Below are 14218 nucleotides of genomic sequence, written 5' to 3' on the forward strand. Positions count from 1 at the left end.
TGTTCGCCTGTACACATCGCCACAGCCGTTGTTCATCCCTGTCATCGTTAGACCGTGGTGCACCACAGTTGGTTTTGGATAGCACCTTTCTGCCACGTAAATATTTTAAAAACAGTGACACGCAGATAGTTTAAAAACTTAGCCGTTTCGGAAGTGCTTCCACCCTTGGTCCGGAAGACAATGATCATACCCTTTTGGATATCAAATAAATCTCTCAGTTTCCACATTACGATCACTTCTGCACTGTTTTCCGTGTCCCCCGACTCACTTTATGTACCCTTCACTGCTAGAGCTGCCACCGGCCGTCTGTGAGTGGTTATTGCTCGTTGACATCGAACACAGGCGGTGGTCACATTAATGTGACTGGACCGTGTATATTCTACCTATTAGAATTAGCCTTTCCTTTGACCAGCAACTGTAAATGCATGCTGTTCTTGCAATATTATTTCGTTTATGTAGCATAATAAAGGAACCACTATTGCTGAACAAACGTTTATTCATAACGTGGTTTATGTGGAAACGATACACTTAGCTCTGTAGTGCCGCTAACATATTATGGGCATATCTGCAGGAATGTGTGCTGCTGTGCAGCAGCTGCAGGTAACTGGTGAGCGCAATGCATTGTCATTTTGGCTATAACAACAGAGCTGTTGAATTACTGTGTGACAGGGCAGTCTCGCTTGGTGAACCTGCCTTCAGGGCTGTAATGCAATGTTCTTGCAGTAAAGGCAAGGGGATTTCTCCAACAACAAGCCCCAGTGGTGTCACTGAGAAAGTGACCAGAAGCAGCACATTGACGTAACAGATTTGTATAAGTTTGTATAAGTAGCTGCATTTTGGCAGCAATATCATTTGCAGCCCAGCAGTTCTACCAGGATGTGTGGGTTACATCATAAGTGGAGATCAACACGGAGCAGCCAGCAGCAGTCATAGGTTGTTTCTTGTCATGGTACCTACTTCCTATACTAAGTCCATTCCCAGACTTAGTGCCGTGGTGCAGCAGGCCATACCCGCAAAGCAGACTTCTGCCCAGGGGACATTGGGTCATAACCCATGCACAGCAGTCGTCTTTCACCATCACTGCTATTGGGTGGACCCATTCATTGCAGAGCTACAGCAGCAAGGTCAGCATTAAGTACTGTTGATGTAAGGTGCTTGTGGTGTGACTCACACAACGGGGTCACGGGTCTCATTCCTAGCACAGGCGTAAGCAAAGCTGGCACGTATGTTGCAGCCAGCTGGCTGGACACTGGCTGTCATCTACTACTAGGTCACACAGCCTTCTCCATGTGCAGTGGAGGTTGTGGTATCACCCTGCTCTGAAAAAACATGATGTATTAGTAAAAAAAAAGCGTTAATTTTGACAGCCGAGTCTCTCTGGGCCATCATCAGCCTGTAATCCCGCACCAGCATTTCATTGTCCACCATCCTGAACTGGAACTGTCCACCATCTCTTGGGTTAGCTACAGTTGATGCCAGACATAGGAGGACCATCTTCAGTGGGCAGCAGATGGTTCATCATTCATGCAGATTGGTATGTGGACAATGGCCTGCAGTGTCAACACAGTGACGTGGGTGAAAGAACTGTTGGTTATTTTTGGTATGTGTGACAGACATGGGGTCTAGGTGAGAGTGTCACCATAACTTAAAGGTTACTTTGTTAAGGGCAGAGAAACTGGCTAATCGTTTGAATGTCAGGGTAACTGCAAGGAGCAGTATTTGGTGCCTCTTACATGCACACAGTGTAGTCTCATTGGGCGTACTGCACTGTGCACAGGGTCAGTGTCAGTAACTTGTTTGATGTGCCACTGTTATGACCACATTATGTGGCAATGTAGGGAGTCTAGATGGTTAATAAGGTGTAAAGTGTAATTTAATGGTAATTTTCAGTCTGAATTTTTGCATATTTTTGATGTGTGTACTGTGGATAACTGTGGGCAAAAGGTGTCACAGTAGCAGAGTCAAGAGATGTGGGGCAGTATGTCTGTTTATGGTAAATGTAACACAGCTGCCACAGATAACATGAAGTTATGGGGGCAAAATGCAGCTCAGGATGACAAACAGTATCGCTCCAGTAACAAGAGTGAGGTAGATCCAGCTGCCGCTAGCCTAATCATTCCCTTTTCCAGAAGCTTGTCTGTGGATGTGGTATCATTGGTGGAGAACCTGATGACATCAGCAGTTATTACAGGTGGAAAAATTACATCTATTGGAAGAGGTGAAAACTTCTGTAAGATGAAGAGAGGCGCTGAGGAATGCAGTGAAACATGAACAAGTGAAGAGGGACCTTCTGCAGAGGTATAAGAAACAGAACTGTGCTATGTTCCCTTGGAGTGATTGATTACCACTGCAAAGAGGCATTGGGAAAATTAAAGGATTTTGGTGATAGGATGAGAAAAGTGGATGTGGGTACACATAAGCTGGCGAAGAATAAAATTTTGCTGCAGGAAGCCGAACAAAGAGCAATCAACACTTTCCTAAGAGGCTTATCACATGATATGTCAAGAAGGCTACACCCAGGTGCTCCAAATGGTTCAATTCTCCTAAGTTATCAATGGAATGTCATGAGATTGCTACGTCAACAGGTGTATGTGATAGGCGTGGCATGTTCTCCACAAATGTAAGAAGTTACTAATGTGAATGGGCAATGCATGTGCAGAGGCAGTGCGGCTAGTTTCAGTGGGGGAGAGTTCATATGTGTCAGCAATGGAATTTTGACAACTGTGATAGATGTGGACAGGGAAGAAATAAGCAGCTATTAAACACAAGGAGGAACCCAAAGCCTGCCAAAAAATGTTCACATTAGACTTACAAGGAACGCCTTGAGTGCAAGGTAGCAAATGGCCAATGATGTTTACAGCATTCGGTGCCACACTATTGTCCACCTCCTGACAGGGGTCAGGAGGTATCCAACGGTGAGCACAGCATGGGGCTACAGAGCATAGTTGAACTGCTTAGTTGACAAGTGACTCACAACAGTGGTACAGTGCTAGTGGTGTTGATACAAAGCAGAACAATGGCAATGATAAACAAAGCAAACTTTGCATTATATCTACAACAATAGTTGTTTCATCAGAAAGAAGCCCAACTTGCTTTTCCTTGATTCCTGGTCTGCTTATAAAAATTATACACCTTTAGAGCTAAATATCCCTCCTGAAAAGTGTGTGACATTGCAGTTCACACCACCTGGAACTAGACAAATTCAGCCTCTGGATGTCGCGTTTTTCCATGCCTATGAACACTTATTATCGTACTACCTACAGCTATGCCTTAAGGCATAGCCAGTTTCATGATAAGCTCCATGACAGACTGTTTCGCATTCCATCAGTTCTCATCACCTCATTACACCAGTATGATTCTATATGCATTCTTTAAAAGTGAATACCTAGCTGAATGTCCTGCACAGTTTATAGGTCCCGAGAAGTTCACCTTCGATCTTGATGGTGCAAAACTTTTTGAACACTGTGGCATACCATTTTTCATTCAGTGCTCATGTTGCATGTTAATTGTTTGTTTTAAATATTTCTTGAGTGTCAATTATGTCCATATTGTGAAGTGTAATACATACATCCCACAGAAGGTTAATACCCTCACCTCCCAGGCACTCATTTTCTGTTGCCCTCCTGATGCACGTGGTGAGTCATTAGCAGCTAATATTTTTCCTTTTGTAATTGTTAACACAATACTTTCAAATGAGCCTTCCTAAAGTCTGAACTTGCCACCTAGCACTCAAGGGGTTCCTTGTTAGAAGCAACGAGTATGTATGCAGAGGTGGAATGTGCAATAATAGATGCTACAAGGGACAAGAAGTATAAGTTTTTGTAGGATGTAGGTTCACATGCACCTATCCCTGTACACAGCGAGTGAGTCAGAGGTGATAGAAACCATCACACTATAGGTTGCATGGGGTGAGAGGTAATGATGCAAGGCCATTGGGATCAGTGAAGGGTAGGTATTCAGTTGGAGTCAGTGCAGTTTAAGCAGAATGTGTAAATAGTGCCTCATATATGCAAGGGTTACAACATGATCCTAGGGGTGGACTTTTTGTATCAACATCATGACAAAATTGACCTTTGGCAATGTGTGGCAGAACTTAATGAAAAAAACATTTTAGTTAAGGGAAGGCTGTTGCCAGTGTAGGGCTGCTGTTGGGTGTGTCTATCATACTGGGCAATTTGATAAAATTGTGTACAAATACACTGAGGCTTGATTCACATGATTGTGTGCTAGAGAGGTGGCAGGAAGGCATAAATCTCCATAATTTTGGTGCCAAAGAAGTGAAGTTGATGAAGGGGATGTTAGTAGCAAGTTTAGATGTTCTGGAGGAGAAGGACTGGTGTACAGAGGCTGTATACCGTGAGCACCCACTGGCTGCTGCTAAGACTGCATTATGTAAGAAGATGGAGCATCTAAATGGGGTAGAGAGAGTGCAAACAGGGGAATTATAGTTGGAGTTCGAAGACTTGTTTTTTCCTCGGGGTCCATTGCCAGCGACGTCCATAACACAGCACCTAATTCCCACAAATGAAACACCAGTGTACTGAAAACTCTATCAGATACCTTGATATCTACAACTGGTTATGGAGTTTATTAACCAGCAGTTGGCTGATGGAATAATAGAAGAGGGTAATAGTCCTTGGAGAAGCAAATATTGTGACTGCGCCTACAGACATTTCTAAGAAGTGCAGATTCTGCTGTGATTACCATCACCTTAATAATGAGACAGTGGCAGATGCATACCCCGTCCCCAACATAGCGGAGATCATCAATAACTTGGGACAGAGCCAGTATTTCTCAACATGAATTTAAGAAGTGAATACCATCAGTTGGTGGTAGTTCTGTAGGACAGACTGCAGAGAGCATTGCCAGGGACCTGGCGTCATTATCAGTACTGGAGGATGCCATGCAGGTTGAAGAATGCTCCTGCAACATTTTGGAGCTTGTTGGACAAAGTATTGAGGGGAACAAACCCTCACCAATGTCTAATCTACCTGGATAATATAACTGTATTCTCAAAAGACATGGAGAAAAAATAGGCAACTACTGAAAGAGATATCTCAGAAGTTGTGGGCTGCATATCTGGTGCTATGTACAGAAAAGTGTCATTTTGCTTTGGAAGAAGTAGGATACTTGGGCATGTGAGTAGCAAAGATGGGATGAGAACATATGCAGGACTGGTATGAGTGGAACAATATTCCCCAGTTTGTAAGTTTATTAAAGAGCTACAGTCGTATTTGAGGCTCAAACTATTGTAGTAACTAACCGAGAACCCAGCATTGACAAGTTTGTATATACTCCATTCTACTACTAGTTCATCTCCTCGTCCCCCATATCTGTCCATATCCTCCTGCCCCTCTCTCTGTCCATCTGATTCTCCCCTTCTTTACAGTCTTGCTCCTCCTCCCTCTCTTTGCCCATCTGCTCCTTCCCTTCTGTCCATCTTCTCCAACCTCTTCTCTCCATCCAACTCCTCCTTCCCTCTCTCTCTGTCCATCTCATATTCTCCCTCTCTCACTCTCCATCTCCACCTCCACCCTCTCACTGTTCATCTCCTCCTCCCCCACTCTCTCTCCATCTCCTCCTCTTCATTTTCTCTGTCCATCTCATATTCTCCCTCTCTCGCTTTCCATCTCCACCTCCACCCACTCTCTGTCCATCTCCTTCTCTTTCCTTTCTCTGTCCATCTCCTCCTCTCTCTTCTCTCTGTCCATGTCCTTCTCCCCCACCCCAATTTGTGTCTGTCTCCTCCTTTGCCCTCTCTGTCTGCCCTTCTCCTCCCCCCCCCCCCCCTATTCTCGCTCCACGTTGTCTCCCCAACCCAATAGAAGGTTGCTGGTTCTTCCCGCCACAGTACTTTTTTTTCCAAATAGTAAGTAACTAGTATGTAACATGTGTACAAAGATTGATTGAAATCCATCCAGTGGTTTTGGACATATATGCACTGAGGTGATAAAAGTCATGGGATACTGCCTAATATTGTGCTGGACCTCCTTTTGCCTGGCATATTGAAACAGCTCGATGTGGCATGAACTCAACAAATCAATGGAAGTCCCCTGCAGAAACACTGAGCCATGCTGCCTCTATAGCTGTCCATAATTGCAAAGTGTTGCCACTGCAGGATGTTTTGCATGAACTGAACTCTTGATTATGTCCCATAAATATTTGATAGGATTCGTGTCACGTGATCTGGGTGGCCAAATCATTCACAAAAATTGTACAGAATGTTCTTCAAACCAATTGTGAACAAATATCACCCAGTAACATGACATCTTTGTTTAGGAACATGAAGTCTATGAATGGCTGCAACTAGTCTCCAAGTAGCCAAAGATAACCATTTCCAGTCAATGATTGGTTCAGTTGGACCAGAGGACCCTGTCCATTGCATGTAAACACAGCGGACACCATTACAGAGCCACTACCAGCTTGCACAGCGCCTTGTTGACAACTTGGGTCATGGCTTTGTGGGATCTGTGCCACACTTCAACCCTGCCATCACTGCTTACCAATTGAAATCAGGACTCAGCTGACCAGGCCACAGTTTTCCAATCAGCTATGGTCCAACCAATATGGTCACAAGCCCAGGAGCAGAACTACAGGTGATGATGTGCTGCTAGCAAAGGCACTTGCATAAGTCGTCTGCTGCCATAGCCCATTAATGCCACATTTCACTGCACTGTCCTAACATATATGTTTCTCATACATTCCACATTGATTTTTGCAGTTATTTCAGGCAGTGTCACTTGTCTGTTAACACTGACAACTCTACACAAATGCCGCTACTTTTGATCATCAAGTGAAAGCCATTGGCCACTGCACTGTCCATAGTGACATGTAGGGCTTGAAATTTGGTATTCTCGGCACAATCTTGACACTTTAGATCTTGGAATATTGAATTCCCTAACAATTTCCAAAATGGTATGTCCCATGCTTCTATCCCCAACTACCATTCCTCGTTCAAAGTCTGTTAATTCCTGTTGTGCAGCCATAACTATGCTGTATACCTTTACACAAGAACCATCTGAGTAAAAATGACATCTCCACCAATACACTGCCCTTTTACACCTTGTGTACACGATACTACCACCATTTGTATATGTTCATATCGCTACCCCATGACTTTTGTCACCTCAGTGTAGATTCATACATACATGTACATACACACATACAAGTGGGTGCTGAAAATTAATGGCTCTAATTTTTTATGTGAAAATGCTTAAAGCTTTTTTTTAAAAAAACAAATGTTATTAACGTTCTATATCAATATTCTGAGAAGGGAAGTCATTACTCACCATATAGCCAAGATGCTGAGTCACAGATAGGCACAACAAAAAGATTTTCACACTTAAAGCTTTCAGCCAAGGGCTTTGTCAACAATAGACACACATACGTACACACACACACACACACGCAATACACACACACACACACACACACACACACACACACGCAAATGCAATTCACATACATGACTGCAGTCTCAGGCAGCTGAAACCACACTGCCTGCATGTGTTCTATGCATGTATAGCCACCATGGTCTCCTGCATACCTGTGTGAATTACTTTGCATGTGCTATCCTCCTGTAGCATTGTCACTGCTGGCAGCCATGATGCCAGAAGCCTATACCTGTCCTCTCCATTCACATTGGCAGGTCACTTGGTTATTTCTGTCAGCTCTCTAATCTTCCTCCACAATGTAAATGGCTGTGTCTCTAGTACCCGTGCTTCACAGTACACTATCTCTTTATTGCATTCACGCTGGTGTTCCACCAACGCCGACCTGATGCATTGTCCCAGACAGATATATCTTCGATGGTCTGCAATTAGTGAGCTGATTGGCCATCCTGTCTTGCCTACATACACCAGTCCACATTCACAACCGATTTCATCACCAGTATTTAGCTTGTCAACCACATTTTTCGTTGATCCTAGAACACCTTTTATTTTGTTATTGTTCCATTTTGCAGTTACCTGATTTCTGTATTCACTTCAACCTGACTTTTGTTAGAAAATATTGAGAAATCTTGCATTTTGACAAAGGTGTTTAGTAGAACTGTAGTTTATGATTTTTTTCTAAACATGATTTTTCTATTATTATTTGGCAGAAATGACCTGAAAGTCTAAAATCTGTTACAGCTGCATCACACTTTTCCCATCCATATTTATTTAGAAGTGTGTGTCACAATGAACCACTTACATGGCATGACCTAGATTATAGAATGAAGCAATGAATATAAATTATCACTTTATCTGGTATTTATATAGTTTGAAATTTTTTTGATTCAGTTTCAACAAAATCTGTATTCACAGCCTTCAACAACAAGACATTAGTATGATGGAGAATATTTATGTCAGTATCACAGTTTTTGTTACATTTCATTGGGATAGTGGAAAAGTTAGAATGGAAAGAGGAATCATTCAAGGAGCTTGCATATCACAAAAGCTATTCTTGGCAGCTCTGAAGTAAATCTTCACAACCCTAATCTGGAAGAAAAAGAAAGAATATGTAATAATGGAACATACCTAAACCACATTTGTATTGCTGAATACTCTGTACTGTTCACTGAAACGCCCAGGTTGGAATATAAACAATTATAAAAAAGGTGGATTGCTACTTACCATAAAGATGACATGATGAGTTGCAGACAGGGACAACAAAAAGATTGTTACACATTGAGCTTTTGACCGAATCCTCCTTCAGAAAAGAAATAAAAACACACGCACAGTCACACCTTATGCACCCATGACCACTATCTCTGGCTGCTCTGGCCAGAGCGGCTGGAAACAGCAGTATCACCTTGGAAGCCACCAAGAGATGGCTATTAACAACAGTGTTGCCAGACACTGAAATCATCAATGAGGCGATTATTGTTCTAGGAACTTGTGAAACAATCAGAAAGGTATCTCAAATCAGTAATGTTGTAGGGCGTTGTTGGGTGACAACGTGGGGCTTGCCTATGAAGGACAAATGTGAAAATACATAAATGAGAAATATCACTTCTTACTTTCTCTTTAAATTGTGATTGCGTACCTTAGACAACACAAAATTTGAATTTATGTTCCTAGTGGAAGCAGCCTACTGTTACTTTGATGGCACAATTGCTGTTATGGTGGAATACTCACAGGTTGGCAGTGTGCACGGCAGCAGCAGCAGCTGACATGATCCGGGAGTTGTGTGCACGCCATTCAGGCTCTGAGCGCCATGCGGTGGCTGGTACCAGCTGTGGTTCCGGCAGGTCCTCTGGCTGTGGCAGGTAAGGTGGTGGCACAGGCAGTGCCGAAGGTACACTATCCTCAGCCAGTTGCTGACCCACACCCCCAGCTGGCATAGAGCCACCATCTGAGAACAGACACATGAAACAGTATCCTGTAGCCTCAAGGTCCACTGATGTTCTGTACACAGTATTAAAAAGTATACTTGCCCTATGTTGATTTAACAATACAGTGCTGTAATAGGCATGGTCCTATTAATGATAGTATGCCCTTCCTTTCTGTGTACTGACTTTCCCAGTAGTTTATACGGGAACCTATGGTTTAACTTGGGCTCTAAGCCACACTGAAACTTCACATTTTTCAGATACACAAATCATAGCTATAGATGAAAGAAGCAATAATGAACAGAAATAGGTCCTAAGAACATGGGAGACTGAACTTTGACCCTTTGGATTTATAGTTTGACACTTACCCATAAAACTCCACCTACATCTGCATCTGTACTCTATGCCTCGAGGCCTCGAAGTACATCAACAAATTACTCCGCCAGGGATATGACTTTCTCAAGTCAAGCCCTGAAATGAGATCATCCCTTGACAATATTCTCCCCACACCACCCAGAGTTGCCTTTTGTTGCCCCCCTAACCTCCGTAACATCCTTGTCAAACCCTACAATATTCCCAGACCACCTTCTCTACCCAGCGGTTCCTACCCCTGTAACTGACCCTGCTGCAAAACCTGCCCCATGCATCCCCCCACAACCACCTACTCCAGCCTCGCTACTGGTAAAACATACACAATTCAAGGCAGGGCCACATGTCAAACAACACATGTCATTTATCAGCTGACATGCCTGCACTGCATAGCCTTTTACATTGGTATGACGACAACTAAACTGGCTGAGTGCACGAACAGGCACAGATGAACTGTCCGCCTAGGTGATGTCCAATACCCAGTAGCAGAGCATGCCCTCCAGCATAATTGTAGGGACCTAGGAACCTGCTACACCGTACGTGTCATTTGGCTTCTCCCACCCAACACCAGTCCCTCGGAACTGCGGAGATGGGAACTTGCACTCCAACACATCTTTTCAACCCGCCATCCCCCTGGACTGAACCTACGTCAACCAACCTCACTCCCATTTAATCTTCAGTCTTCTCCTCTTTGCCTTTCCTCTTTAGCCATTCACACATCTTTTTATCCTACAAGTTGTGTATATCTTTATACTATATACCTCTTTACTTCTGAATGCATCCTCTTTGGTTTGAAGCTGGCACAGTACTTACAGTAGAATATCTTTGGCTTCCCTCTGACACCCATGCCTCCATCTTTGCTACCCTCCCTGTTTACCTTTCCCCTGTTGCTTCATAACCTTGTTTGTGAGTAACTGAATCCACTTTCCCTTGTTCCCCTTTTTTCCCCTCCCTCCTCCCTGATGAAGGAACAAAGTTCTGAAAGCTAGGATAAAAATTTTCTGTTCTGTTTTGTGTATCTATCGGCTGTACTGAGCTGAGGTAAGTACTGGCCAGCCCCTCTATCTCTTTGTTAGTATTTGTTTCACATCTTTATATGAGATTTTCCATTAATCATTTGGTCAAAGTTTGTTTAGTAAGAGGATTACTACTGTGTTTTCTGCATTGCCTTTGTAAGTCACATTCCCTTGATGTCCTTCCATCAACTGTGGCTGTACAAAGCCTGATGCTGGACACCTGGTTCATCGACCCTGTATCAACACCTGGAATACTGCATGCAGTCTGGTGTAAATAGAGCAGTGAAGTGCAGTGTGAACCAGGAGTACAAGGCAGGTTTATTATCATACCATCCCTGACCATTTTGGCACCCCTTTACTGTCAAGCATGCCACTGAACCAAGTTTTCCTGGCCACCAGATGACACTGAACAAAGGCTGTAAGCTATTCCAGTCTGCCCTGTTTAAAGACTCTACCATGAACAAGGGCCCACCTAAATTAAGAAACAGTAACTCATTAAACACCAGATTCGGTGTACTACAATTCCTGTTTCTCCTAATAGGTTTCTGGGTGTTGATGCTGTTCAATGGTCCACTTGAACTGCTGAGATTGTTTAAAGGTTGAGCAATTGGTTCATTTTTTGTCATGCAAAGAGCTATGAAAACACCAGGTCTACTAAGGCTCTATGTATCTAGATATGTGAATGCAACTAAGGAAATTCCCTAGAAGTTGTCCAGTGATGACTGTTCTACTTAAAAAGCCATCCACCTAGTTAGCACACAGCATACATTGAGGATCTTTTCTACAGAGATTTTTGCCATTCTCAAAACATAGGTGGTGAGGTCATGTCAAACAATGAGCCATTCCTAGAGATTACAGCTACAGAAGAATGGTAGTTTTGAAAAGCCTGCAATTGGGGAAGTTTAGGTTTGCCAAACATAAACTCCATCACTGTTCATTAAACTGCATGAGATGGTTTCAGTTCAGTATGATCCACCACCACATGTAACTTACTAAGAGAAGTGAGAATCAGCCTGCATGCTTCTGTCATCAAATGAATTTTGTGTCATCCCTTGCATCTAAAAATGTTCTCATTTACAATTTTACCTATATTGTCATTGTAATGAAATTACAACTAAATATAACAGAAAAATATATACTTTCCAAGCAGCAGCAGAGATAGAAAGATAATGACAAAAACAGAATTATTAGCTTTCCTTCATTTGCAAGAAAGGACTAGAAGAAGTGAGAAGAATGCAGATCAGGGGAGAGGGGAAATTAGGACAAGTGAGAACTCAGTTTATTCTTGCTTCTTTGAACCCTTTCTCTTTTGGCAGATGAAGTCATTGGAAATTTTATGAGCATCTGTTTATTCCTGCCCTTACTGCTACTTAGTCAGTTACTATTTTGAATTTTAGCAGCTATTCTATAACTTTTATTACCTGAACTATTTTAAAAATTTAATTCACATAAAATTATTATCTTTCAGTTCCTTTTTAAATCCCAAAAAACTAGGAATGTGCAATACAAAAATCCATGAACAATTCCCCAGCATTATGGGTTTCACATAAATAAATGTTTCTTTTGTTTTGTTTTTTCACCCTTGATGCTTTCTTAGGAATACAGAATAAATATCACAGCTAAATATCTCTCACCTGGAGGCAATCGGTATGATCTTGGAACAGCAGGCTGTGAGGGATATGGATCATCTTGGGACAGCACATAGCCCGGAGCCTCAGCAGGCTGCAACATAGACAATGTGTTAGTAAGGAAGTCTCTCCACCCTGAGACCCTTTCCCCCTTCTGTGCCACATACACTGTCACTCTCTCTTTCACATTCTCTCTCTCTCACACACACACTCAGTATATACACCACAAATCTTTTCAAAACCATGCAGTAAATTTTACGAATACACACAAGTTATCATGATATTAGGTTTCTGGAAAAAAAATTTGTTGTGCCATCTTAATTATAAACAAGAATAAGCAAACTGTATGCTTTTAGATTATCTTTGTGAAAGTACCCTCCCACTATACTGGAAAGATATTAAAATTGACCGTGTTCCAACTCTTTCTGTTTTGTGTATAATATAATACAATAATTAAAATAAAGCAGCAACAGTATTATTGTCCCTCAACACCTCTCTTGATTTCACATTCACACACTTTCTGGCTTCGGTTATGAGATTTGTGAAGATCTCAACAATGCCATCTGTGATGGAAGCTCTCTGAGGATGGCCTCAATAAATAAGACTATGTTACATTTATAAAGAACTATGGCAAGTGACCATTTCTCTAAGCCTGTATTGTGGACAGTGCATAGATACACATGAGAAAAAGAGAGGGGGAATGGTGAGAGAGAAAGAGAGAGAAAGAAAGAGAGAGAGAGAGAGAGAGAGAGAGATTGAGCACTTTTAAATGCAAGTATCAAATCTTTCTGTGTACTTGTGTACCACCCATGATTCATCTGCCGGTGAGAGGCAGCCTGTTTTTAATTTTATTAGTTGCTCCCATCTGTGGTGATGCCACCAGTCAAACATTAAGAACAAGACAGAAAGTATAGAAAATATTTTCCTTATTATTGACTGATAAGTTCTTTGGTGTGGTTCCTCTTGCTAGCAGAACAAGTTAGGGCATTACTGCATGACTTCAGTGCCCTCCATTGGTAATTCTAGCAGCCCCCAGCCTGCCAAACAATACACCAATTACTGTGACATCAGCAAGCACCCCAGAAAGTGTTGCCACCATTCCGACTGTGGACAACTGACTATAAAATGCACCCCTCCAGGCAACTACTTCAATGAGTGCAGCAGTCAGGAATAGGTGTGACTGACTGCTCTGATGTAAAGTGCCTACAAACCACATCTACAAGAATTTTTACTTCATAATGGGTAGACATCAGCTCAATCACAAAATGGGAGGATTTCTCCCTTGTATTAGTTATGTAACTGTGCCAGGCATGTCAGACTGACATTCTGCTTTCCACAGTTTTCCTACAATACACTGCTTGTACATTCAAGACAGTAGCAATGCACAGATTTATTTAATTAACTTGTAATTTGATGCCAGTATTCTAATAGTAAAACTTGAAGACCCATCTTCTGACACCTCCTGACCAACTGTTGTGATTAACTCTAGGATACCTACTTTCAGACTGTGCAGCAATGTGGTGACTTCAGGTTTCATGAAGAAATTTCACAGGACCTTCCTAATTGTTAAAGTCACCAAACCTGTTACTGGGGTGGATTTTCTACATCATTTTCAGACTAAAAAGTTCATATGGGAATATCAATTCCAAATGAATGGTGAGGCAGTTTACAAACATATTAGCTGTTCACATAAACAAAAAATTGTGGTGGTTTCATGCACAGCAGTACTTGAAGGGACACCCATGTGTTCATCTGTCAACAGAAAATCATCATTATTAAAAGAACTTCTTACAATAATAGGCACTGTTAGTAAACTAATTGGAAAAGAAATGATATTTGAGGAAGAGAAAACATGGATTATTGCAGACAATTACGTGTTATGAGCTCAAATT

At 42.1% G+C, this 14218-nt stretch overlaps 1 protein-coding gene across 1 annotated transcript in view; it reads right to left on the reverse strand.

Moving 5' to 3' along the window:
* Positions 1–12429, reverse strand: part of LOC126235244 (tektin-1) — a 145570-nt gene extending 133141 nt beyond the window's left edge. The window contains exons 1-2 of the mRNA XM_049943975.1: positions 12333–12429; positions 9120–9336 (exon numbers count right to left, since the gene is read on the reverse strand). Coding sequence (XP_049799932.1) covers positions 9120–9336; positions 12333–12429 — 314 coding nt within the window. The remainder of the gene's footprint in view (positions 1–9119; positions 9337–12332) is intronic.
* Between the last annotated feature and the right edge of the window lie 1789 nt (positions 12430–14218).

The sequence above is a fragment of the Schistocerca nitens genome, chromosome 2 (assembly GCF_023898315.1).
Source record: "Schistocerca nitens isolate TAMUIC-IGC-003100 chromosome 2, iqSchNite1.1, whole genome shotgun sequence".
In the NCBI taxonomy this organism is placed as follows: Eukaryota; Metazoa; Arthropoda; class Insecta; order Orthoptera; family Acrididae; genus Schistocerca; species Schistocerca nitens.